We start from the raw sequence: 26,925 nt of genomic DNA on the forward strand, positions 1-26,925 counted from the left end.
GAGTCGTTTTAGAGAAGCAAGTCATAAGGGGTATAAAATCTGGCACCAAAGCAAATGTGATTAAAGATAGGGGAAATACCATGATTTTGGTAAAGAAAAAAGAAAATCACTGCTAACTGGAAGGAAAATGGTTTCAGTGGTGTGATGGGAAGAGACATGTGATGAAAGGGAATTTTAGAGGATGGGGGTGAGTAGCTGAAGAGACGAATAGAAGCGGTGAACGGTTCTAGAAAAGTCCACGAAGTAATAACCATCTGTGTTCTGTTATCATTGTCATCTTTCTAAATGGAACGTACATAGCGCTCACAAAGCAGCAGCAGTAAATAAACGGTATTAGCAGTGGCCATACTACTGCACTGACGTGGTTCCAGCATTGGGTTTAAAAAAAAAACAAAAAAGTAAATCTGCAGAGGTTAAACTGGAACTGTTGATATCCTTGTTTTTCTGAGGGAAGCCCACAATTGTCTCTGAACTGAAAACAGTACACATCTGTCTCAGTGCTTTCTGTTTCAACAGCAAAAGGAAGAAAAGAGGGGGTTGGGTAGGATTTGAACCAGACTATTTACTAAGGTTCTTTCCAACCTACAGAGTGATTCCATGAGTTTATCCATATCTGAGTCACAACGAAAACAAAAAACAAAGCCCACGGTGATCATTTTTGTTGGTGATACGTTCCTACGCAAGGTACTGCAGAGAAACAGAAAACACCAGAGCTGATGCGAAATGTTTCATAATCTAATACTTAACGGTTAGGTAATCAGGCTATGGGAGTTGCCTGTGTGGTGAAACGTCTCTTGGTAAGCCTCAGAATCTAGCCGCATCTATCATATAATATGCATATTTAGCATACCATCCTGCATACTTATGTGTCCACAAGTATATATTTATACTCATGATCACTTACAAATGCATTGAGCTCTAGCCACCTTAACAGACTAACACTGCTCAATTTAAACCAAAATACCTTCCTTGAATTATAAAAGAACCTTTTCTTTCTAACACGCCTCTTTTAATAGATGAAGTGAGTTAAACTGTTCACTCCAACAAAAATTGCCTTTTCTGTTTTGGTGGTGGTTGTTTGTGTTGAAATGTAAACATTAGTCAAACTTTGTTGAACAGAAAAGTCCAACCCAGGAACGTAATTCCAATAAAAAGCAAAGTTATGGCCAAGCTCAGTGAAGACAGTAACATGCACGGAACCCAGAAAGAGGATAGATCAGCAGGGAAGCTCTGGGGAATGTAGCTTCATGTTAGGTTAGCAAAAAGTAGGCCTATTACAATATCTCCAACTTAAGGAAAATTGACATTATTTTGCTTTTTTGTTTAGCTTTTAATTAGAAGTTGAGCCTTCTTTCTTAAAAATATATGTCTTTTCATGGGTGTTACACACACACACACACACACACGCAGGCTGGTGATGCTTAAGAGGAAAATTAGATAAAGAATTCTATTAGAACACTCGGAAATATAAAGTTCTCCTTGTCATTAACATATCCAAGAGGAGAACTTAGACCTGCACTGAAATAATAAAATGACTGTGTAATTGTATTTATAAAATAAACTGTCTCTATTTATATTACAGAAAAATACCATCATTTAATTATTTACATAACATTTTGGAGGTTTTTACAGCTCTTTAAAAATCCTGCAGAGCATCCAGGTCAAGCTGGTAAAATGCTACAAATACTATATTTAAAATAATTTCCACTATATTTTTCTTCTGATAACACCACTCTGTAGAATTCAAACAGCTTCAACTGCTTGAGATGGTGAAATACCTTTGTGCTTTTCAAAAATCACATTTCATAAAGGATATTTATTCTATAGAATTAAAGTTTACTGAATAATAAATATAACTTTAAGTGATGCAAGCTGTCAAAACCCTTGAATGTCAAAGTTAAAGCAGATAGCCCTTCATGAGTTTTGCTGCTTCGGAATAAGAAAGGAAGCAGAAAGAGAACGATTAAGGAAAGGCAACCTCACCTTCAGACTTCTTCATCTTTGTATTTTCATCGTAAATAACAATTTAAATACCCTTTGAGGTTAATATTTTCTGGTTCAAAGGGAAAGTACATAAAAAATTAATATATTCATGCATAATAGGAGGCAACAGAGACTGGAGTATCTTATTTGTAGCAAATTTTATTTTCAAATGACCATAAAAGGTATCCAGTTACTCTTCAGATTAATTTATGAGATCATGCAAGATGTAAACATGACATTCCAAAGGAAAAAAAATCATTCCTGACAATTCTAATAGATGAGGAAAAAGTACACAGAGATACACACCAGGAACTTTCTACATATGGCTAATACCTGGATCTTTATTCTTGCCTGCTTTTCGTCATTTCAGCACAGATAAATGTAGTGCAAAGAAGCAAAAGTTAATAATCCAAGGGAAGAAAAACTCGTTGATGTGATGCATGATACGAGAGAGTTTACTATATTAATATTTGCAAAGGAATGTTGGAAGTGGGGAGTGATGTTAGGTAAAAATATCTATTTTGCAACAGAGTTAAAGAGAAATTTAGTTGTGATTATATTGCTACCTACATCATATCCATAGGCTTTCCCTTGAGTACCACACCCAATTCCAAACTTTTTTTTTTTTTTGCTATGGAAACAGATAAAATGAAATGGAAATCTTTCCAGAGGGCATTCAAAATAATATATTAACTTAGAGTTATAATGTATTTTGAAAATATGGTAGATGGTAATATTATTCTGAAAAAAATGTTATATGGGCAGAATAGGTATCATAAAAATATTTTAAAATCAATGGTGCACTGTAAAGAAAGTAACTTCCTATTTTTGACATGGACTGTAAAGCAAAGGACTGTGGCTTTACACCAGAAGCGTTTTATTTATTTGATTATTCAGAGTTGGTTCCCGATTACTAAATGTATAAAATAGATCCAAAAGTCCAATCCAGAGTGTATCTATATAGTTATATAGCTGTATGGTTTCAAAGAAAATACAATGCCATTTCTGCAGTTTGGACAAAGTCCTAGTGTCCTCATTTAACCCTGGTGTCTAGAGGCCATAAAATGTAAAAGGTTTTGGATCCCCTGGAGAGTCCACGTACACAAACTCCCTACGAGTAAAGCTAGCTTTGTTTATAACATAGTTGAAAATTAAACAGCAAAACTCCATACAAAATTAGTTCTTTACATTATTTTTATAACGATATTATCCCTAGGATTCTCCGTAAGAGCCTAGAATAACATGACTCCAAATTTCCATTCCAGAATTTCCCACTTCTTTTTTTTTTAATTTTATTGACGTGTAGTTGCTTTACAGTGTTAATTTCTGCTGTTCAACAAAGTGATTCAGTTATACATATATACGTATATCTTTTTTCATCAGAATTTCCCACTTCTAACACTTCTCCCTGGCAGGCACACTGCAACAGAAAATGAGATGCTATTTCTACGTGGCTTATAAGATGCTGCGCGGCCAAAGAAATGTTATTGTAAAATAACGTGCGGTGGATTCTATAAGGTTTTGTTAAATAAAGCTATCTACTTTATAGGTGATGAAACATCACCAAGCTTTTAAAAGTGTTTGCTTTGGGTCCTTTGCTATGGAGTCATGTCCTTATTTGAGGTATAAAAAAAAACCCACCCACTCTGCAAGTCAGCCTCAATGTGGCAACTCACCAAAGCCGACAGATGCTGACTCCCAGTGAAGCGTTTTGTGCCCAAGACCAATTTGCAAGAAGTAGACTAACCCAAGCCTTTGGGAGGTAGAAGCTACAAAAATATAGTGCCCTGCTCCCAACCAAGAAGTCCGCGTCTTTCTCTTCCATGCCAGACAGTAAGGGTGCAGTTTTGCAGACTCAGAGACCGCTGTCCATCACAGAAAAGCACCACGGACCTTCGGATTCAGCATCATATGCTTTTTTTCTCTTCCCACTCACATAATTAACGCTCCTTTCCTTTCCTCTTTAAAAATGTGCCTGTTTCAAATGTGTATTATTTTTTTCAGATGTCTAATTTCAGTTACGTTCTTTCCCTCTGTGGTCTCTTCCCACAATTCACATTCCAGAGAAATATTTAAAGGTCTGTAAAACCAGGTGAAGTTCCAAAATATTTCTAAACGAAACTGCCGCAGTTGACAACACAGGGAAAGAAGGCAAAGCTACAGGACAAGGATTGGAATAAACTGGCTGGAAATGTATTGGAAAATCTATTTAAGTTACAACAGCCGTGGATGAGGTTTCAATGAGGCATAAACATTCAAGTTACTGACAAAACCAACATGTTTCATGATCACTCAAAATAGTCTACTTGTCATGGTGCATTGTTTTTTTTTCTTTTATTAGTAAGTTGCTCTCTCTTTTTAAATTTTTTTTTCTTTTTTAGTATTCAGGAAGCGAAAGCATTTTAGAAAACATTCAAAATTCTGAGAATACATGTAAGTGAAATATTTACACTATCATTCATAAAAGTTACATCATTTACATAGGGTTCATTTGTATATAATAAAAATTTCATCATAATGAAAACTTTTCTGGAAAGTTATATGTTAATTTGTTTAACATATGCTTTGGATATACAGCTAAATATGAATAGTTTAAAAAATTCTGTCTGCAAATATCCCCTTAACAATTAAAAAACCTCATTCCTAAACATTTGTTTTTCTTTCCACTTGCTCTTTTGTTTGTGATATCATATGTAGTTTGAACTACGCAAAGATTGGATCTTGTCATAGTTCAGAATATATTTGTATACTTTCAATAAATTTGCTCATTGCATAGCAAACATGTAAACTTACAGAGGATCTATAAATTTTACCCTAATTATCTAAAAAAGTTGCTGAAATTTTACATGACAGTATATTGAGGTTTATTTTTGTTGTAATTTGGGTTCTCTTTGTTCTTTTAAAAAATATTTTTAGTCCATGTGTCAAGTGAATACAACTAATAAAAAGTCATGAGACGTCAAAAACCAAGTAAATAATTTTATCCTAGATTACCAGAATTTAACCTCATTATATCATTTGGGCTTTTTCCTAAGTATAACAAGTTGGAAATGTATTGTGCTGCCTTTTAAGACAGTGTTCCAAATTAATTTCAAAAGTGTGTGTTTAACATAAAGTTAACTATGTTTCCATCAAATAAAATGTTTATTAATGAAAGCTATTTATCATACAAGAAACAGCAAAGATAAGTCATCATACAGAGATGTACACTAGAAGTGACAGATGTAAAAGTGCATGCAGAGATTTCTGTTTAAAAAGGAAGTAATAAACAATAATACTAAAATCACTGGATTTTGATTCCTATACTCTTAAATGAGTGATAGCTTTTCTTTGAATTTACAATTGGAAAATGCCATTAACAGAGAGGACTAATACACATTAGCAAGCAGGTGAAATGAATGTTTTTTGGATTTTATTTTACAACTACTGTGCTTGACAAATGTGTGGGAATTTTTTATTCAATAATTTTCTTCAAATATGGGGTGGGCATATTACTGCCTGGTTGCTCTGATTTATACACGATTTATCTAATTTTGTTTAAAACCATATAATTTTAAGCCTCCATTTGTGTTAGACATCATAAAGAACAGAAGTTTTGTTAACATTCAGTAAATGACATTTAAGTCTCCCGGTCTCTCTCTCTCTTTCTTTCTCTCTCTCTCTCTCTCTCTCTCTCTGTCTGTCTCTCTTTTTTTGGCTCAATAGATTTTTAAATGTATGATTATCATAACCTAATATTGTCTTTGTCTTCACTGCAGTGGATTTCCGATCAAACTTTTCCCCTTCTTTTAATACTTTAGGGAATTTTCAAACGTCGGGATGTTTGGCTGTAATGCCCCAAGATTTGTTCTCCCTGAAAAAAATCATAGTGACAATTTATTAACTACAGAGCAACTTGGCTTTTAGGGGTCTGCAATTTCTATTTAGATTTACAAATATCCATTTGTGCTCAATAGACCTAACATTAAACTTAATCATATTTAAGGTTTCTTTTCATGCAATTACTTTATCTGCTAATTATCTTTTTTTTAATTCTAAAAATCAGGCTGAGTCAAATCAGTGGGGCATTACTTTTATTGTAGGAAAATATATTTAAAGGTAATTCTAAGTTGAATTACACTACATATGCAATGGTAATTTAAAATGAATCAGAAGTTTGGAAATCTAAAAGCTATTTGTATGTTTGCATATCTAAAATTTTTCATATTACCGTTTTAATAGCTTTTACAAATAGACAATCGAAAACACACTAGTACAGTTAAGGCTTAAGTAAAACTAATGGGAAATAAAACTCCTTAGATTCAAAATCGTTTATTCACACAAATTTAATAGGATATATCACAATTGTTTGGTCCATAAATATTTAGGGGAAATAGTTTCTATACAATGCATTTATCAATAAACAAAGAAACATGGACAATTTTGCTAGACCACTTACTGTACTATAAACACGAAGCTCAATATATAAGATTATTGAATTTATCAACTATATTGGGAAGAGTGCACAACTGCTTTCTATGACATGTTTGTCCCCTCTAACAGGATACACCATAAAAAGAGTTTCAGAAATAAGAGGTAAAACAGTACAAAACTAGTGAGGTGTCAAAAGGGCTTAAAACAGTTAATTTAACAAACAACACATATATCCTGATTTTTCACAAACTTACTTCCAAGTTATCTCATAAGGCACATAGGAGAACTGAGTTATAATTAGTCTACTTAATAAAGTAGATCTATAGTACCATATATTGTTCTGTCAAAGAACAAAATTTATAAGTATCAATATTTTACCTGTAAAAGTGTATTAATAAGATCTCAGCCTTACCAAGGTTGTTTGGTCTGGTTAGTGGTAAATGCCCAAAATGTAATAGAAATATGAAAAGTCAAGATTTAAGCTCCATATAAGATGATAACCACACTTGCTAAATATATAATGGCAATCACACCTTCTTCTGTTACAGTGTTATCTTCCATCATCTTTTTTTAAAAAATAAGCTACTTTCTGTGCTAATTTTCTAAAGACCCTGAGCAAAAGTTACAATAATGCACTTTAATGTGGGCAGTGAACTGTCAATATGTAACCACACATTTATACAGCCAGAAGGACACCTTTAAAATCTATTAAATAGCCACTTCGACCACCAGAGGAGATTTAAGGGGTCCAAAAAGTGGAGAACATGTGCAAAGTTATTCTTAACAATCCACTAAAGCAAGACATATATCTTGACTTCTTTTTTATTTTTATTTTTTTTAGGAAATCCACAATCTAATTGGTATTTAACTACAACAGAAGCATATAGATGAACATTCACCACTGCCCAGACCATTAAGATTTTAGCTTAAATTAAAAGGAAAAAAATGCTACTGTAAACTAGGAAATATATTCAGATCAGCATCCACAAGGCTTCTGAGTTTATCTACTTTAAAACTAAGAACCTCAAATCTCTACTGTCAGAAATTTTTTTTTCTGACAAATACATCAACCTGTGTCAAAGTAAAATGAAGCAAAACAAAACCAAAGAATTCTCATTGCTAGCATGTTACTAAGTTGTTTTTTTTTAAACATTATTTGTATAGAATGCCAGATACAATATCATGGTACAGCTGAAGCCAATTAAGAGCTATTGATTAAATTATACTGATTTTTTTAACTTCTTAAAAAATTATATTTTGCTTATTTCCATTTTCCCTGGGAAAAAAATAATTTAGAAAGAATGGTTTTATAACTATCATTTTTAGCTTGAGGAGGTTAAAAGTATAGAATTTCAAATTCTGTTTGGAATTTTTATGGATACACAGGAGGTTTAAGTATTTTTCAAATGTTGAAAAGCAATAACTAACTAATAAGAAAGTTTTGTTGGGATGTACACCCTAAGAGAAAAAAAGAGTCACATTCCTGGTTAGATTTCCCACCTAATTAATCCTTAATATTTAGATTTGCTATCCTTAATGCTCTTGTTTAACCATATTCCTCAATTGTAAAAAAAAAAAAAGGAATAATCAAAACATGTTTTTTCCATTTTAAAAAAGACAATATGAAATTTTCAAAATTCCATAAGTACACGTACAATTGCAAGATTAAAAAAATAATTTTAATAATTATCTGATTCTTTATTAACCTAATTATATAACCGGGAATATGATTATTTGCCCATCATAATACCACTCTTTTTTTTTTCTTCGAGATTCTGGAAATAAGTAACATACAATTTTAAGAGGCACTTATTAGAATGATTCCCAAACTCCCCTTACCGACTGAAAGATCTAATTAATTTTTTTTAAATCCAAATACACTTTGTAGACAAAAAAAAATACACTTTGTAAAGGAGACAATACTGTAAACTCATTTGCCAAGTGGCTGCAGAGGCTACACACCAAGCTGTTGTTTTTATTTCCCAAGTATCTTGTGGGTTAGGGAAAAAAAAAAAAAAAAGTCTTGTAAATAATAAAATAATCATTAGAATAATAATAAAAAGAAGAGGAAGAATTAAAAAAAAAAAAAACACCAATGTTAGAAAAGGTTCGTTAAGGTAGTTTGCGAGGGGCTTCCGGATTCGCGGCTGTCCATGTTAGAGGTCACGGCTGTCACTACAGTGATAGTGGGATTGGTCAGGTCTGTTAAAGTGGTCGCAGTGCCGGGTGGACTGAGCGCGCCGCTGTCTGCTGAGGGCGGGGCCGGAAGCGACGTGCCATCAGCTTTATCAACACCCCCATTCTCCTGCCGCAAAAGGTTCCTTCTGAATTTGGCTCGTGCGTTTTGGAACCAAACCTGCAAACCAATCCCAATGGATTTCTTTACCGATGTTTATTTTTATACTTCTTTTTTTTTTCTCTCTCTCTTTCCTTTTTTTCTTCTTCTTTTTTGGGGGGGGATATCTTTCTCTTTTAAATATAATTGTTTATTTTTCTTGGGAAAGCAGGGCCTTTTTTTTTTTTTTTTTTTTTTGCTTTCTTTTAAAACAGAGTAATTCCAGTACGACTACGGACACCCTCTGAGCAGCACGTGTGCCCCCGCCCCAGCATTAACAATGCCGCTTGGGGGCTACGGATGCTTAAGTGGAGATACCGTGGGGAAATGAAGGCACAGAGGTGAAGAGGGGGAAACACACCCTGATTCCTCAACTACCGTCTTTTTGAGAATGAGGGCAGGCGAGGTCAGGGAATGGTTCACAAAGTAAGAATCACTCGCATGAAATGAACATCATTGAAACAGATTTCAGCCTATTCTTGAGTCTGACACATGGCAAGTATTACTTGCATAGGAAAAACCCCGAGGGCCACAGACTCCAAGCAACCGGAAACTGGCGGGTGGAATTTTAAATGCCTGCTATTTGTCACTGAAAAGTGTAAGAGCATCACAGGTGACCCACAGCAACCCACTATCATGTCTCTAGTTACATATTCTTACCATGATGAGTTTAGGAAAGCAGTTGGACAGCAGATCTCACTCCCGGTATTTAGTTGTGAAATATGGTTGGTTAAAATGGGAAAATACTTTCTCCAAGTGGTTGCCGAGACACTAACCATACTTGTGGCTTTTCAGGAGTTGACAAAAAGGGTCGTCTTGAATTTGGAAGCTCACAACAGGTAGTGAGGCTGCCAGGAGTGTGCTGAAGTAAGACAGCGCCAGCAGGTCCCCCCGCCAAGTCTGTGCACTGACCCTAATGTGAACGTTGTCTCCAAAGCCACAGCTTGCGCGGATAACGTCACCCGCGTTTGCAGAGCAGCTAGGCAAGCTGAACTGGCTTTGGTGCACCCGTCTGTCCATCTGCAGGGAGAATGTGGCTGCATCTTAGAAGACCCTGCGTCTCTCTTTGGGCAGTCTCCGGAAAGCCCCTGCAAAATCTCAGTACACTCTCTAGGGAGTTACCTAGAGTAACTGAGGGAGTTACCTGACAGGGTACCTCTCAGTACCCTCTAGGGAGCTAACTAAGGTAGACTAATGAGAAGCAGTACAGGAAATAGCCGTATCACTCCAAACAGGGAAGAGAACTATTTTTACTGCAAGGGGAAGATGTATACACAGCCAACGATGGAGGTTTCTTACCTGCAAAACTCTTTTGGTCAGGCCTGTTTTCTGAGCAAGCTGCTTGAGGTCCTTGGCGTCCGGGTTGTGGTTGATGGCAAAGTAGGATTTCATGGTCCGGAGCTGGTGATGCTTGAAGGAGGTGCGCATGCGCTTGGTCTTCTGCGAGGGCGGGTAAGGCTGCTGATCTCGGTCCAGATGGTCGGCCTCATTCTCGTTACAACCTGTTGCAGTCACAGTGGACAAACAGGGGCTCAGTGGAAAGTCCTGCGTTAGCTGAGAAGATGGCAGGTGGCATGATAATGTCACGACACGACAACAACGGTGGAAAAAGCTGTCGACCCAATTATGAGTGGTAGCCAGACAAAAGAAAGAGGTTAATTGCCCACGACCTCCAAACTAGTCTGTTCATGTGGACACACCCGAAGTTTAGGTAGAAGAAAAAGATTAGATAAATCCCCTCTTCGGCTTAATGGTTGCTAGAAAACCTTGAAAAGATGAATAAACTCTAAGTGTGGGAGGGAGAGAAATATTCTCCAAGAGGGAAAAGAAAAAAACCCTTTTCTACTATATTTATGTGTATCAGCACACCACCGCTCCACACACAGTTTTTAGAGACTCCACGTTTTGTCTGTATTTGTGAGATGAGGTGTATTCTCTGAAGGCATGAAAGATACGCGAGCGAGTAATTTCAGCTCTCTCACATCTGAAGGTCTGGGAGAGCCCCCCAACGAAGGAAGAATCTGTGTTCCAATTTTTAGCCTTTTCTGCTAATCCTAGAACATTTCCAGAAAAAGTTAAAAAGTGGCTGGACAAGGGAGAGAAGTTAGAAAATACAGGATTTGCAGGATTCTTATGTAACCGTAGGAATATTATTTTTGAGGGCTTTTAGCTATAACTGCTTAGCGTAGGGCTAACCAGGATGAAAATAGTTTTCCCTTGGAGTTATTTTAGTAAATATTTCTGAAAGAGAAGGAGCGCAGACTTTTCTTCCCTCGGTTCATGCCTGCAGCGCACCCCACAGCTCCCAGTTCAGAGGCTCTGACGTCCCTCTAGGATCGTGGCCCCGTCTGCTCTGGCACGTGGTACGGAGGCGGGTTGAGCTGTGTCCCTGGCTGGCAGGGCAGAAGGAGGGCGGCATCACAACACCCCTTGCACAGCTCCCTCAACACTGAGGGCAAAACAACCCAGCCTTTGAAACATGCCTCAAAGTCCTTATGCCCAGGATGTAAAGATGTGCATTTAAGAGGTCATTTCCAATAACCTACTGGCTCTGCATAAGAAATATGATTACAAAATGAAAACATTTTGCTAAATATTTACTGATTCAGCCAACTTCGCAACTTAAAGGGCATGGCAGGTTGGGTTTTTTTTCCCCTTTAAACCTTACTTCAGATGCTTATCTCATATATATTCACACTGATCATCGTGCATGTTAGTGCATTATAATAGAATATCTAAAGTGAACCTGGTCGTTTCCCTGGGGGAGATGGGGGGGAGAAACCTGAATCTTGAAAGAAGTGAGACATCTCTTACTATTACCTCTTTCATTCTGCTTGAGAAAATAGTATTTGCCTGCTATTCTCTGGTTACAATTACTTTTAAATTGTATATCAGTACAATTGTATATCAGTATATATACAGTATATATACAGAAACCCAGTAGTTTTATAGTCATCAACAAGAGTCAGCTGCATCACAAAATCCACTTAAGAAATTCTCCCTAATGTAACAAGACTAGGCATGGACTAATGTCTCCTTTGTTCATATTTCCATGAAATCCATAAAGAGGGCACACTTGGCAAAAGAGCAATTGAGTTCATGGAGAGAAAGGCTCTATCGTGTTCACCATCCGGTCCTCTAAGTCATGCACAGGGCCAGGAGCTCAACGAGCATTTGATCAAGATTTTGAATCTTTGTTCGTCCGTAAAATCACGAGTGACTATAAATGCAAAGTCAAATCAACTTGAAATGGAATGCAAGTTAGATATATACGGCCAAATGTTGAACAGAGGCTCCTTAAACTCCACCAGAAAGGGTAACTTGTACCCAGAAATAAGAGAGAGAATATGCTTTACATTTTATCCTATTGCATCCCCGGGGAGAGATGTCAAGTTCAAATATTCTACAGAATTGCACTTTTGTATCCTCAGATGGATGAAACAGCATCTCATGACCGACTATAAAACTATACTTATCTCCAGTAAACTGAGCTATATTTCACAACCAGATTATAAATGAAGCCACACCAAAACAGTCAAAGAGGCACACCTTAGTCATTGGAGGCTTCTTCAAGTAAGATTTCAATTCTGTCATAGGTGAGTGATGTGTAACCCTTCCTGAATAGCACATTAAATGGAATATTACACTTGAGGTAGAAGACTTAACTTGGTACGTAAGTAATGCCCTTAACCATCCACCCCCACCCAAGTTATTATTTCTTAGAAATGGGTTTGATTCCTATCCTAACTATATACTCATTAGTCTTTAAAATGAAGTTTATGAAAAACATTATAGACAGGTTTGATAAAATTGCTTCTCTGAATATTCATTCTATATCCATTATTGCTGATTAAGAACTCAGCAGAGAATTATAGTGTATTAAACACAATTATGGGACTTGTTTTCACATAGAATACAATTCACTGTGCAAAAAGATTGTTAGCTCTTTATTAAACTGTTATTAATATAAACAGATAAACTGTGTGATCAGTTATATTATGTGAACTAATAGAGCAATCTATGTCATCTACAGAGTAACGCAGTGCATTGGCCTAAATTACGTGTGTTTACTATGAATGCCTCACATAAACTTGCAAGTGATTGCGTTTCCCCAGGGTCTACTTTTAAAGCTACAGGGGTTTTCTTCCCCCCGAATTATGAGAAGATATGATAAATCTCTTAAGACTGTCTTAAACATACACCTGTAAGTACACATCTGGCACTATAAAGTTAATTAGAAGATCTAAATATTTTATTCTCCGGTCATTTAGGGAATGGTCCCCTATCCTGAAGTGAGTTTCTATTCTGCAGGTGTGTAACCTTCTGAAAACTGATCCCTGGGAGACCACTAGGGGTCAGTGCCAGGCAAATTTAACGACTGCAGGCAGCTTTTGAAGTTTGGAAGCCAATAAAGACCCTAAGGAGGGAGACTCGGGGAAGTGGCAAAAATTTAGTCTCTCAATTAATGTTAAATTACCCAAACAAGAGCTACCTGCCCCAGACTAAATCCTCTTCTCACCCTGGAGGGCTGCATTTCAATCCAGCATCCCAGATAAACTTTCCAGGTCTCTTTCTAAAATATCTGCCTGATATCTGCACAAAGAGCTACAAACTACATCAGGAAGAGTCTCATGAAAAGACGTTTGCCTTATGTCGAGCACTCGCTGATCTTTGCCAAGCTTCCCATCTCTGGAAGTCTGAATCATAAACATATTCTGTGTACATGTGTTTGAAAATATATCAGTGTATAAATTAGATGTGTTTAGTATCAACATTAGTCTTTTCTGAGATTTACACTTAAGCAGAGATGGCTCCAAAGAAAGCTAAAATAACGAGCTAAAACCGCGGGTCCATTTTACTGTCTGCCCTTTAACGTGTTTTTAATGCACTGAAGTGTTTCTTTGGCTAGTCTTATAGTAACAAACTGACATTGGATTCATAAACTTTTTTTTAATGGCAGATTGATTTCTGGTCAGGCATCTTTAACCCAGTTTCTCTAGATCATTTTCACCTGATCTTAACTCTATGCTATTTGCTCGTATCTGGGAAAAGTCCAGAAGGGAGGAGGTGGATGTTAATTAAGAGGCACCGGCTCTGCAGTGGTGTGATCTACAAACTCCCTGGGGTCAGGGAGGCCCCTCCCTTACTTTTCCCTCCTTGATGAAGGAGAGCACCAACTTCCTCCATAACCTTGTAGCAGCACTAATTTGCAAACTGAAGGCCTAAGTGGAAAGAGATTTTCGTTCTAAGAAATAAATGTGTACTCTCTAGCTCTCCTCGGAGAAGCACAATTTTCTTGACCCTAAAGCTCTGTGGATCTTTCTCACGTAAAGTAAGATCAAGGCGAAATCAAACGTAGCTAATTAGGTTAAATAAACAAGCGAAAGCCCAGGCTTTTGCCACCTTTGGCTAGAAATCTCCCCACACTTCTGGACCTTCTCTGGCTGAGGGCTTCCCTGTCTCCAAAAGCCTGGCTAGTTTCTCTCTCTCTCTCTCTCTCTCTCTCTCTCTCTGTCAATCTCTCTCACTCTAATTAGGGCATTAGGGCCTTGGTCTGTGGCTGGAGATTCCGATGTCATCTTCTATTAACAGAGAACAATTAGTGCCCTGCCCAGCCTGCCCCGGGGACCACGCATCAAAGGAGCCCAAGTAAGCCCGCTGGGCACCGTGGCCCCAAACCAGAGCCCCAGCCTCGGGCACAACAAGGGCAGTGCGCAGCCCGACCTCCGGCGGGGGGTTGGCAAAACCCAGGGGTGCGCCCGCTGTGCGACACCAACCCAGCCGGTCAGCGTCTCAGCCGGCAGCCGGCCCTCCGCCTCTGCCCAGTGACCCGGGCTTGAACCCCCTGGGACCAGTACAGTCACGCTGGGTCCCCGCTCCTTGGGACACCACCCGCTGCGCCTTTTCTGTGAAAACCTCCCTAGAACCAGGAGGAAGCCGAGGAGAGAGCTGGGCAGAGCCCACTCAGCCTGCGGGGACCCTGAAAGCTGTGGGCCCGAGCAGGACTCCAGATTCCTCTAGCACACACTGGCTGTGTGACCCTGGGCAAGTCACTTATCTGACGGGACAGTGTCCCTTTACCATTGAGCCACAGTGGCTCACACACCACACCAGGCACATGGGAACTGGAAGAGAAAAACAGGCAAGATCCGTGCTCTGGGCGCCCACCCTTTGGCTGGTATCTGGGTGCTCATGGTAACAGACAGGGGTTGCCACCATGAGGTCCCCAAGGTCCTTCCCAATAGAATGGACTCCCCTGGCCTGAGTCTCCTGCCTGCTGAGGTTTCCATCTGGGGCCAGGCCAGGGGACAGGGCGTCAGAGCAGCTAAACCAACCCTTAGGTTGCCCCAAAGTTATCCTAGGGCTTTCTGGAACCTCTTTTCCAGTGGCTGGGACTCACCGGAAGAGCTTCCATCCCTCTTGGAGTTAGACTGTGGTCCTCAGGGCCTGTCACCATCCTCACCTGGGGGATGGCAGGTGAGGGCGGGCTACCAACAATGAGAAACCGGTGAGTGAGAGAGATTGATGAATGATAACGTGTGCGCCTCCCAAAGCAAGGAGGAAAGCGTGCTCTCTGGCCTGTTGCCTGCATTTTGTTTTGAATTAAGAGAGAAAGCTGGAGGAGGACAGAAGAGCAGCCTGTGACACCACTAAGCCTCCTCAGAGGGCCTGACCTGGAGGTTCTTCCAGTCTTCAGGGCGGTCTGGGTGTCTGGATGGTTTATCCCACAGGGAAGGAGCTGGCTGGATGGGTCCCCTGACCCAGGGAAGGAGCAGGCCAGCTCAGCTGTGGAGAGTGACTCCCACCCCTACAGCTGCTTTTCACCAAGATCAGGGATTTGGTTTTTCAACACTCTTGCCAACTGTTTCCCTGATTAACTCTGGGCTGGTGGCCACAGCCTCTGCCCTTTCTAGACAGGCTGGGGTTGGGCTCTAAAGACTTCTTTTTTTTTTCTTTTTTTCTTTTTTAGTATTTAGGGAAACCTCCTCCAGGATCTATAATTTGGCCTCCACTCAGGAATGGCCCTGGGGCTGTTTTGCTCCAACTGGGAGCCAGAAACTAATGGGCTCATTAACTAATGGGCAACAAGGATTTGGCCTGGCCTGTTTGGGGGAAGTCATTGCAGCCTTATGAATGTGTTTTCTGCCCCAAACTACAAAAAGGTCTCTCTCACCTGTTCTCCCTCTCCCTCCCCCTCTTCTCTCCCTCTTTCCCTCTCTCCACCTCTCCCTTCTTTCTGGGTGAAAGGGAGCTGTAGTGAGAAAAGGGTCGTGCTAAGGAAAGCACCGTCTTGCAGCCAGGTCTTGGACGGGAAGGAGCTGGATAGAATTCTCCTCTGAGCAGAGGAGGTTAGGGCTACAGGGGCACTGGGGAGGGGCTGGGCGCCCACCTGAGTTGTAACTGACGATGTCCACCCCCAGCGCGGGGCTCTTCCGCTTCCGGGGCCGCCCCTTCTGCACGGTGCCAGCGCCGTTGAAGTAAGGCAGGGCCAAGCCGCCGCTCTTGGCCGCCAGCTCGGTGTAGCTCAGCTGAGGTGGATACTCCCCTTGCAAGAGGGTCTCGAAGTGGGCGCGACAGTACACCAGGCTGTCCTTCATGCCAAAATGATCGCCCGTGGTCAGGGTCTTGTTGCAGGTGGAGCAGGTGAAACAGCTCAGGTGGTAGACGGAGTCTCGGGCGCGCATGACCATCTCGGAGGCGGAGATGCCAAGGTGGCAGCGGGCACATCTCTGCACAGAGAACCTTCTGGAAGGAAACAGTCGAGTCAGGGCGCTGGTGGAGGCAAAGGCAGGGCCACCTCCCACTGTGACACCTGGGGCATGGTCAGCAGTGGCCCAGGACTGAGACCTGGGAGGGGTCCGGGAGGGGAGGACCCACGCCCACTTGGACATTAATTTTATTTGCTCATTGACCTGCTCTGGTGAACAAGACAAAGAACCCTTGCATTAAATTCAGAAGAATCGGGTAACTGATCCTCCGTTTTCTTCTCTGTAAAGTGAAAATTTTAAAAAACAAAACCAAAAACAAACCCTGCACTGACTAACTCACAACACTATGTTAAGAATATTACATTGCGATGTCAAGTGAAAACGTTTCCTCGATTACAAAACATACAAACGAAGGGTGTTACTATTTATGGAAGCGTGAGCGTGCCTGAAAGCATTCAGACACGGCCCTGGAAGAAAAAGGACAGTTTTGCAGAGGGAAGCTAATTCTTTTTTAACCACTTTTCTCGCCTCAGCCGAGAGCGGAGTCGAGTCCCTGCACAACACTCGCGTCCCCAGTCCAAAAGCAGACCTGGGAAGAATCAATAAACAAGCTGCCGGCGACTTGACTCTCCGGCGTCTCTCGAGGCTGGCGGGCAGGTTCCAACCAGCGGGAACGGCATCTCGGAACTGAGAGGCCTGGGTTTCGGCGACAGCGATCACTCCTTTTCATGGTCCTTTACGTGAGTTCCCGCCCCCCCCCCCACCCGCGAAAACCTGCCACCAGTTGCTGCTGCCCCGGCCACCAGTTGAGTTCCAAGGCACGGGCCTTGCTTAGTTCGTAGTAAACGGAAAAAAAAAAAAAAAAAAAAAAACCGCTTTCGTCTCGGTGGACCGAGAAACGTTCATTTACCCTTCCGAGATTTGCCCAATCCCCTCGGCCGAGCTGCCAAGCTCCCCCTGAGCGGGATAGTCGCTGATCAAGCTCTGGACCTTGGGTGCCCCTATCCGCGCGCATCCTCCCCGCGCGTCTGGCGGGGATGGGGATGCTGCAGCTTGAAGGCGCACGCAGTGGGCTTCTCTGGTCTGGGGACTGGTAAGAGTACCCCCAAGGGACCAAAGGCTGGGGACAGGGAGGGGACTCCGGGGCTCGGGCAGGTGACCCCTCCAGGTGTGCCAGGGCGTAAGGGATAGGGGTGGGAATACCTGTAGTAGTCCTCCTTGCAGTAAATGCTACCGTCCTTGGCGAAGCAGGTGAGCTCGGACTCGAGGGCCAGCTTACATTCACAGCATTTCAGGCACCTCAGGTGCCACTGCTTGTCCACGGCCAGCAGGTAGTACCTGTCGGCTATCTTGCCCCCGCAGCCGGCGCACAGGGCGGGCTTCTCAGGGCTCAACGGAGGCATCCCCTGCAAGGAAGCGCGCGCGGCGTCAGGAGGGCGCGCGGGGCCGCCCCACGCGGGTACCCTTCGCGGCGCCAGCCCTCGGCCTCGGCGAGCGCCGCAAGGTCAGGGGCCCCTGCGCAAAGGCAAACGTCGGAGGAACATTTGCAGTTTTTCCCTCTGCGACTCGCACGCTTTCTACTGCGTCCGCCTGAACGCGGCGTCCGCGTCCTTCCCGGACTTAACCTAAAAACACGCGCCGGCCACCTAGAGCCTGTTTCGAAAGGGCTAGGAGCGCACGGACTATAGTTTGGTGGATGTTTCCAAACTCGAATAATTAAAAGTTAAAAATTGTGGGTTCCGGTGCGCACGAAATAAAACAACGGAAATTGTTATTGGAGAATGGAAAGGCGATCTGAACAAGCACATACTGTTTTTTCAACAAATACTATTACATTGCTATTTCTCTAAATCCTTATAAGCAACGTTGAAATTAAAAGGAAGGGAGAGGTTTTTATACTGGTGCTCATAATTTGGTCGACATTGTTTTGATCGGGATGTATTTGACAGATCTTGCTGTTCTCCAGTCTTAAGGGTTATTGGTCCTTCCCCTAATAAGGGTGTACCGTGCCTGTTCCCGGGGAGGGTCCGTTATCCCCTCTGCACGGGCCCTCTTTCCCTGGCATCAACATATCCAGGAGATCTTTGTCCTGAAAATCTTTTTAATGCCCAAATTAAGCTTCCCGCCTGCGTCCCCACGACACAGCAAGGATGGGGACACCTCGCCTTAACAAGCGCAGCCCCGCTGTGAAATTCGGGTTTGGATTACTGCTTTTTGTTTTTAAACAGGGTAGCCACAAAAGGGGGAAAAATAGAAGTTAACCGCTGTACATTTCCCTCAGGACTAGCAGAAATGGGTTGGACTTCCCCCACGAAACTCTGGCGGGCCTGGAAAAGTAAAGTTTCGCCCTTTATTCAGACAAGGGCCTGCATTGAATTCATTTTGCAAATGTAGAAACATCCACCAACGCGGCTACTTGGTGGACCCAAAATACCGCTGACCCGCCCAGGGCAGTCTACCGACTTAGTTTGAGCCACAATTCCCGGTGTGATGCCTGAGGATCTACACAGCTATGTTCGGCTGAAATCATTTCCGGAGACTTTCGTAGTTTCCCTCCTCCGGCTCGTAAGTGGGAAAGGCGAGCACATAGATTATTCATTGGTTTTCTTTATTAAGCTAGCATGACTTTTATCCTACGTATGTAATCGACAGAGGTGGTCGATCACAGCGTTTAAGGGTTGGAAAGTTCTCGCTCTTGGGCTAGGTGGCCCACTCCTCCGGATTTTCTATTAGAGTCCCCTGCACACCATACCCGCCCGGCCCGAGAGCTGAGCGCAGTCCTGTCTCACTCAAAGGGCCCAGATGAGCTGCCAGAGACCCCGAAACTCGCGGGGTTTGAAGGTTCCACGTTCCGAGCATCTGGAGAGCTGGAGGGAGCCCAGTCGCATTCTAGTCCGCGCCAAATGTCCGGTCACCAGACCCAGGGACTAGAGTCACCAGGCTTCAGCTCGGCCCGGACGCTCGGCCGCGCGCCGGCAGCCCGTGGCCCGCACCAGCTCGCCCTCCGGCCGCCGATCCTCGCCGGGGAGGGGCCCGGGAATCTGAGGTCCGGAGGAGAGGACGACCCCATCCTCTCGCGCCCGGTTCTCCCTGCTTTCCCGGGACCAGCTGCGGCAGAGGGGAGCGAGCTCGGGGTGTCAGGAGCGTAGACAATTCAAATCGGAAAAGAGCCCTTTCTTACCCTGTAGCCAGGCGGACCAGAGATAAGCCACCGCCAACCTGGAGCGGACGCCCCCACGAGCCGCCATCCTCGGTCGGCCGCCGGGGAGGCTCGGCTCGGCTGCCCCGCGCGCGCACGGGCGCCCGGCTCCCGCCGGCGCCGGCCCTTCCTTACCGCGTCGCGGCCGTTGAGCTGGGCGCCTTTGGCCAGGCGGGCCTCGGTCTTGGATCTGCGCTCCATCTCCTCCATGATGCCTTGGATGTGGCCTCCGGAGATCCCGTGGAAGAGCATGGCTGGGGGGCGGAAAGGACACGAGTTGTCTTCTGCTCGGCACCCCACTATTTCCATATACACACTCCCGTGGCTCTCAGCTCATCCGAGGGAAGGAGAAGCAGGGACCGCAGAGGCGGCGCGATGGGGGGCTGCGGAGACGCTCGGGGACAGAGGGCGAGGGGGCGAGAGGGAAGAAGAAAGAAAGAGGCAGACGGAGTGGAAATTGGTCTGCTCGGAAAGGAAAAAAGAAGAAGGGGGGAGAAAAAGCCCCAGCAGCTCCCTGAAGGAGATGTGCGGAAAACAAACAAACACGGGCGGAGGGGAAAGGAGGCGAAGGCTAGAGAATCTTACTGCTCTGAGAGATCGAGTTACTAATGGGAAACAACTGCAGCGGGGGGAGGAAAACAAAATCTGGTGAAGAAAGAAAATAGTTTTGAACACAAAGAAAGAAAAAGAAGTGCTATTTTCAGCGGTCCCTGGCTGCTTGCAAGTTCCCAGTGCCTGTAGGTTGGGTTGGGGACTGCTCCTGCCGCCGGAGCTGTGTCCAATTTGTTAAGAGACTAAAGCCAGCCCATTTTTGATAATTTAGTAGGAGGAGTTCTCTCCCCGGAGCTGCCACGGATTTTTATTCAGACAACAAAGACCTGTCATACTCCTCTCAACCCCCTGGTGATGGGCAAGTGGGGACAAACATGGGGGGGGAGGGGGGAGGCAGTAGGAGGGGGCATTTACTTCCCCCCAACACACACACACACACACACACACACACACACACACACACACCCTTCCAAGAGTTCCCAGCAATCACGTTTTAAAGGGAAAAAGGAGCCCTTATTGTCCCCGCCCTGGCGCAGAAGGCAGAGAGACGGCCTGTTTGGTCCAAGTTCAAGATCAGACCCCGGCTCAAGATATGCAGAATGTCAGCTCCCACCTTTAGGTTTCCTCCTTGTGGACTTTCTGGTCCCCAGCTTATGGGAACCCCAAATAAGTAAATATTGAACAGACATTCCTGTCCTCCCCATCCCCTCTTCCTCAATTCACTTTTTAAAAGTAAGTTGCTTCACCTGCCCAAGGGCTCCCGACCCCAGCAGGCACTGAAGGAACCCCCAAAGCGAAAAGGAGCTAAAAGAGCCTATGTATCTGGAGTTTACTTCTGGCAAAAAGATTCTTCTTTGACAAATCAGTGTAGGGGAAAGGCGGTGGGCTTGGAGACGTGATGTGCAACTGAACCGTGACCACAGGGGGATGTAGTCTCTCACCCAGTTCAGGTTTGGAGGGAAACCGATGGCGAGTCCCGTGTCCCGTATGAAACTTGTCAATGTGGGCAGCAACTCGGGGACTCGCGCGAACTTGGCGCCGCCCCCCGGGACCGGGCGCGCGTCCCACTGCCCCGGCTGGACTGGGGGCTTGTAATCTAGACGCGCCACACATTTAGGAGGATGTGAAGGGGGCTTCTCGCCGTGGAGGAGGGGAAGGTGAGAGCCGACAAGCAGAATGGCAGCCCCGCGCCTCACAAGAGGCAGGATTGTTCTGTCTCCCTCTGTTCCCGTGAGTGGCGGCCCCTCCTCGGCCCTATTAAAAAGTGTCCACAATACTCTGATATTGTCGATTCATTCAAACCACCAGAAGCCCCCTAGGGGCCCGAAGCGGAGAGCGGGGGCGGCAGGAACCGACCCAGCTCTGAGCCGAGAGGAGGAAGCCCCGGCTGCGCTCTGCTCTGCGCCGTCCTCCCTCTGGCCGCCTGTTTCCCACCGCGTCCCGTCGGCTTTCCCGGGACCGCCTGTTTCTCCCCGGCACGTCCCGGACACCTGGAGGAGTCCCCTGGTGGCGCACTCGCTTCCCTCGGGAGAAGCCCGACATGGAACGGTGGCCAAATCTAGAAAGATAGAGGGAGAGAGGGAAGAAGAGAGGGAGGGAGGAGGGAAGGAAAGAAGGAAGGGAGGGAGGGAGGGAGGGAGAAAGGAAGAGCATGGGGGAGGAAGGAAATGAGAGAGGGAGTAGAAAGGAAAGGAAGGAAGAGAAGAATGGTGCAGATCCTGACTTCCTGCCCCAAAGCATCACCTTCTGAAGCTGCTGGAGTCACCTGTACCATGAAACCCAAGACTCCACTGCTTCCCCCTTACTCTTTTCTCTGGGTCAAAAATAATGTTATTTGCAGACTGGACGCTGTTACGGTCCTCCGGGTGCCAGAATACAGCTCATAAAACACAATTTCACACAGAAATGAAGCCAATCAAGTGAACTAAGCTGGAGACCTCCCCTCACTTTGGCAGCCCTACTGGACAGCAGGGCTGCTATTTACTGTAAGTAATGTAATTAGCCCCTTTGGATGGAAATCAATGAGCTTTTCAAACCCACGTGCACAAACGCTGAGGCTGGGGGCAGCAGCCCTTTCAGAGACAGCAGGTCCTCTCACAAAGGGGCAGACTGCCTTCCCACAAGGCGGTGACTGGGACTGGGGAGGGGGGGTAGGAAGAGGAGGGGTCTTTGAGAAGAACATCAGTCAATTAACCCAAGGAGGTTCCAAGGAAAAAGTAAATATGGGACCTCAATCCAGGGACCCGTTTTGTCTAGTTTCTAGGCTAACTCCCCCTGCCGCCCGCCCCCCCCCATGTGGATGTTCAGAAGTGGGTTTGGCTATTGTTGGATTTCGGTCCTGCTCAGCAAAAACAACAAAGAACCCAAGAACACCACTGCCTCCTTGCAAGGGCTGAAACTTCGGAGACTTCATTAAGTGAGAGCTTAACAAACAACTCCAAGAAAAAGCCAGAACTTTGTGAAGTCTCCAGGGAAGCCAGGCACAGAAGTCCTGTGAGCCCACCAATCCTTCGGTCCTTCCGTAAGCCGCTGTACACAGATTTGTTCATTGTGAATCGGGTACAGGCAGGGCAGAGGACCTCCTGCCATCAGCTTCCAGGTTGGAGCCCAGCTATCCCTGCTTTTTCTTATAAAACTCGGGTTGCAAGTTCCTGTGCCGGGTGGGATTTGCTACTTCCCATAAAGATGAGAACTGCTAGGATTCTTCCTTCTCAGCCAGTGCAGGAAGATTGCAGAGAGCTGGGGGTGGGGCAGGGGGGCTGCTGGAGTTCGGGAAGTCCTCCTTAGTTCTGGGGAGATCGGAAATCCCTCCCCGTCGTTCCAGCCCTGTCTCCTCTCACAGTTCCTGAAAAAGGAAGCCCATGGGAGCGGAGGATATTTTCTCCAAGAATTGGGCGCGTGCCCTGGGACGTCCTAACCTTTTTGTCTTGCAGCCTCGGGGAGATGGCCTAAGAGTGTCCCCCAGCCCACCACTCTCAAAGCACTTTAAGGAGAGCGTCTTGGTGGCTCTGCCTTCTTTCCTGTCTCCAGAAGAGCTGCTGGGGCCCGGGGCCCGCCGAATGACCCTCAAGTGCTCCGCACCCACCAGTTCCTGGGGCTGAGTCCCCGCATCCCTCAATGGGACAGGTGCAGGGACCCCTACCCCCGCGGCCCGGAGGGGCATCTCGACTCTCCCCTCTAAACTCAAAGCTCTATTTGGAGCAGGGCGGCAGAACCTTGGCCAGGGACTGCCCTCCGTCACGACGGAGCCCACTTCGTCCGCTCTTGCCTTTCTGCTCCACCAGCCACCCAGCCGCTTACAGCGGCCGCTTTGAGGAAAGCGGGCGGCTAGGATCGGGGGCAGAGGAGTCGGGATTGAGGGTCAGGGCCTCGGAATCTCCGCTAGGGCGGCAGCCTGGTCCCGGGTTCCCACTCCCTCCCCAGAGGGGTGGAGAGGGAAGCAAAGGGAACGCGCGGCTTGATCAAGCGGCAACGGAGGCTTTAGGGTCCCAAGGGGAAACCCTGCCTCGACTGAGAGAATAAGCGACTCAAGGTCTCTTCAGACCTGAATTTTGGAGGCCAAGATCCTGTGCCCCGAGTTTGCCCTTAAAAGGGCAGAGGTCGCCTTTCCGCCTGACCCAATTAAGCTAGTTGAGGCGCCTCCTTGGTCTGAAAGGTGCAGCTCTTGGAGCGGTGTCCGTCTTTGGGCGCCGTCCTGAGCATCCCAGGGTCCCGGAGAGTCGGCGCCGTCCTGGGGCTTGGAGCCGCGCAACCAGCCCTGGATGCCTCGGGGTCTGCGCTGGGCGGGAGGCCAGAGCATAGCCCGGAGGCAAGCCGGCCCCTCTCCGTCCGTGGGCGCAGGGAAACTCTGTGTACACCGAGGGTGGCCGATCCAGACTGGCGCCGCCGCCAGGGCGCCCCTCGGATTCAGTCCTACTAGGAGGGCGGCCTCCCCCCAGCCGGGATGGGAACGAGCTGAGCGGCGCCGGGGTGCGCGAGCTCCAGCGCGAGGAGAGGGAGCCCCGCGGGCGGGCCGCTGCGCACCTCAGCCGGGAGCCCGTTCCGCGCGGCCGGCGCGCCGGGCCCTGCCCTCGGGTGCGCCCTGTGTCCACGCATCCCCCTAGCCCCGCGAGGCCTCCGGCCCGCTGCGCGCTCCCTTCAAACCTCTGCCTCCAACGCCCCTGGGTTCTTCTGCAAGGGACGGCCGGCCGGTGGCGGAGACCGCGCTTCTGAAATCTGAAGGTCTTTTACCTGGGGTTTGCCGCGCGGCGGGCCCGCAGCAGCCGCAGGAATAAAGGGAGCCTCCCCCCGCCCCTCGCCACCCCCGCGTCCGCGGAGATCGCCCGCAGAAACGGCTACGCGCGGGTCAGGTTGAGCCAACAGAGGGGGTGAAACCAGTTTCCAGTTAAGCCCTAATGGGTGAGAAGCGACGTCTTCCTGCCCCCGTCCCCGCCCCATCCCTTCCAGTGAGGAGACGCCCCCAGCAGCTCCGCGAAGGACCCGGAGCGCATCCCTCGCGCCCGGACACCTCGCGGCTTAGTGGCACCGTGACCTCCGCCCCCAGCGCCTCCGCCCTGAGTAACTCAGACCTTCGAGAGAAAGGAAAGAGGAGGGGAACGCGGATTTCAGGAATGCTGTCAGGAGACTCGGAACGAGACCATGTATCTTAGAGCCTACGGTTCGCGGTTTAATTTCTAAGACAAACACAAACCCCTCTTCTTCCCACCCGGTGAAGGCGTGCACACGCGCGTGCACACACACACTCACACACCCGCACAATATATGCTCCGGCCTAAGAGAAAGGGCAAGAGAAAGAGCCTGGCGTGTAACTCACCTGCCTCTAGAGTGGTGCCGTTCAGCATTCTGAGAGCTGGCGTGGGTCACTCAGCGATGGTGGCTGCACCGCGGAGAAACGAGCGCATCAGCTCCGAGGTGCGGCCCGGGGCTCCGAGCGCCTCCCACCCCCGGGGGGCGCGTCCCATCTGCTCCTCCCGCCGCGGCCTCGGGCACCGAGAGGCCTCGAGGGAAGCCGGGCAGCCTGCGGTAGGTGCCCGGGGCGCTCCCGGGAGCCGGGCGGTCGGGCTCACGCCGAGGGTGGAAAACTGCTCCGGACAGACAACCCCCATCGGGATCTTACCTTGAGGTCCAGACGTTCCCGCCCAAGAACCCGGTCCTCGGCGAGGGAGGGCGGGAGGCGGCGGCCAGAGGTGCGAGCCAGTCCCCAGATCTCGCCAAGGGGTCCTCTGTTAATCCAAATAAAAAAGTCAACCGGTGGCTGGGTGGGTGGATGGTTCTCTCTCTCCCTCTCTCTCTCTCTCTCTCTCTCTCTCTCCTTCTCTCCCTCTCTCCCTCTCTCTCCCTGTCTCTCTCCCCCGCCGTCGGAATTGACCCGAATCCCTCACCTCTGACCCGCAGCTCCCTCCACCTGTCTTTTATTTTCTATTTATGCTTCCAGACCGGGAAGAGGAGGAGAAAGGGGTGGGCAGGGGACACAGACGCGGACCAGTGCAGGGAGACAAGCTCCGAGGCCGCGTTCAGCCCTTCCAGCCTCTCAGTAATCAGGGAAGGTGTTAATGGAGGACTCGGCCGTTTGGGAACCTCATAAAGCCGAGAGCATCATGAGCCTTGGGCGCAGCGGGAGGGCTGGAGTCCCGCGGCGCGCCCTGGGCTCCCAGGTCTCCATCCGGCCCTGGCCTTCCAGGTGCTGCTACCTCAAAGATGCTGCTGCCAGCTGGTGCCTGCATAGACGGTGAGCGGGCGGTAGCTCCTGCAGGGAGCTGGGCTAAGCCACTGATTGCTCACCCGTCACCTCCCCGCCTTTCCCTCGCCGTCCTCCCTTTCCTCTCTGCGCTCCCGGGCTTGGCGCCAGCAACCCAACACTTTGGGGTGCGTTCTGCGCTCGAGGGTGGCGTTCTCGGCCGGGTCAGCGCGAGGGCCCGAGGTATCTCTGCAGCCCGGCTCTGGCTAGGAGGCGGGGATGGAGATCCAGCCGGGAGAAAACTGACTCAAACCCTGGGAAACGAGAGTTCGCGGGGGCACAGACAGACTCCCGCACCTGGACGGGACGGGGGCCCGGTTACCTGGTCTCGGCTTCCCGAGGGGCTGCGTCGCCCCAGCAACCAGGGGCGCAGTCAGGCCGCGGGGAACGGAGAGAGAACCGGGAAGCCTGGCCTCTGGCCAATTATTTACCTACTCGCCCACCCGGTGCGCCCCTCGCGCTCAGAGATGGGGGCGGGGGGACCTCTGGGAGGCTCCAGCGCGGATGCGGAAGGGGTGTGAGCAGAGAGACTGGCCGCTCCACGGTGCGGGTCCGGGTGGGGCTGCCGCGTTCCCTTCCTGCCCCTCCACCCCTGGGCTACAGCAGGGGCTCCTCCGCAGGGCGCGGGCCGAGCGCGCAGGGGGTTGGGGGATCCCGCACATCAGCGAGCCGCAGGAGACCACTGCCCGGGATGGGGGCCCGTGGGACTGTGCAGGGGTAGACCCACCCCTTCGCCCGCCCCGCAAGCTCTGCCCACAGCTTAGGGCTGGCAAGGGATCCAGCAGGAGCCGCGAATCAAAGCCCTCAGGCTTTCTCTTTCTGTCCCACGTCCCGGAATGTAGCTCAGAGCACCCCGGTAGGGTCCCTCTTTCTACCGGAACCCTTGGTTGCACTTAGCCAGTCCCACCAGTCAACTATTCCTACTAGTTTACCTTCTAAGTTCCCCTCACCCCCGACGTTCCCCTTCCCAACCCGTCTTCTTTAACTCCTTCTGTCC

The 26,925-nt window shown here is 47.1% G+C and overlaps 1 protein-coding gene across 4 annotated transcripts; it reads right to left on the minus strand.

Moving 5' to 3' along the window:
* Positions 1-5,729: 5,729 nt before the first annotated feature.
* LHX9 (LIM homeobox 9) lies at positions 5,730-25,032 on the minus strand. Of its 4 annotated transcripts, none has more exons than XM_030884065.2 (6): positions 25,005-25,032; positions 19,775-19,893; positions 17,644-17,846; positions 16,122-16,477; positions 10,031-10,233; positions 8,495-8,752 (listed from the first exon to the last, which is right to left on the minus strand). In XM_030884065.2, the coding sequence occupies exons 1-6, from the start codon at positions 25,030-25,032 to the stop codon at positions 8,495-8,497; spliced, it is 1,167 nt and encodes a 388-aa protein (XP_030739925.1). The 4 variants fall into 4 exon arrangements, with proteins under 4 accessions (XP_030739927.1, XP_030739925.1, XP_030739923.2 ...); XM_030884063.2 differs by lacking the exon at positions 25,005-25,032 and adding an exon at positions 13,331-13,336 and having other exon boundaries at positions 19,775-19,892; XM_030884067.2 differs by lacking the exons at positions 8,495-8,752; positions 25,005-25,032 and adding an exon at positions 5,730-5,836 and having other exon boundaries at positions 19,775-19,948.
* Positions 25,033-26,925: the final 1,893 nt, after the last annotated feature.

Source organism: Globicephala melas, chromosome 1 (assembly GCF_963455315.2).
Source record: "Globicephala melas chromosome 1, mGloMel1.2, whole genome shotgun sequence".
NCBI classification, from domain to species: domain Eukaryota; kingdom Metazoa; phylum Chordata; class Mammalia; order Artiodactyla; family Delphinidae; genus Globicephala; species Globicephala melas.

Excerpts from the sequence above, each read along its gene's own strand:
- LHX9 (XM_030884064.2), bottom strand. The coding sequence starts at position 19,948 with ATGGAAATAGTGGGGTGCCGAGCAGAAGACAACTCGTGTCCTTTCCGC. Across the intron at positions 10,234-16,121 it reads CATCGTCAGTTACAACTCAG|GTTGTAACGAGAATGAGGCC; the intron begins GTGGGCGCCCAG and ends TGACTGCAACAG. Across the intron at positions 8,753-10,030 it reads TGACCAAAAGAGTTTTGCAG|GTTTGGTTCCAAAACGCACG; the intron begins GTAAGAAACCTC and ends ATTGGTTTGCAG.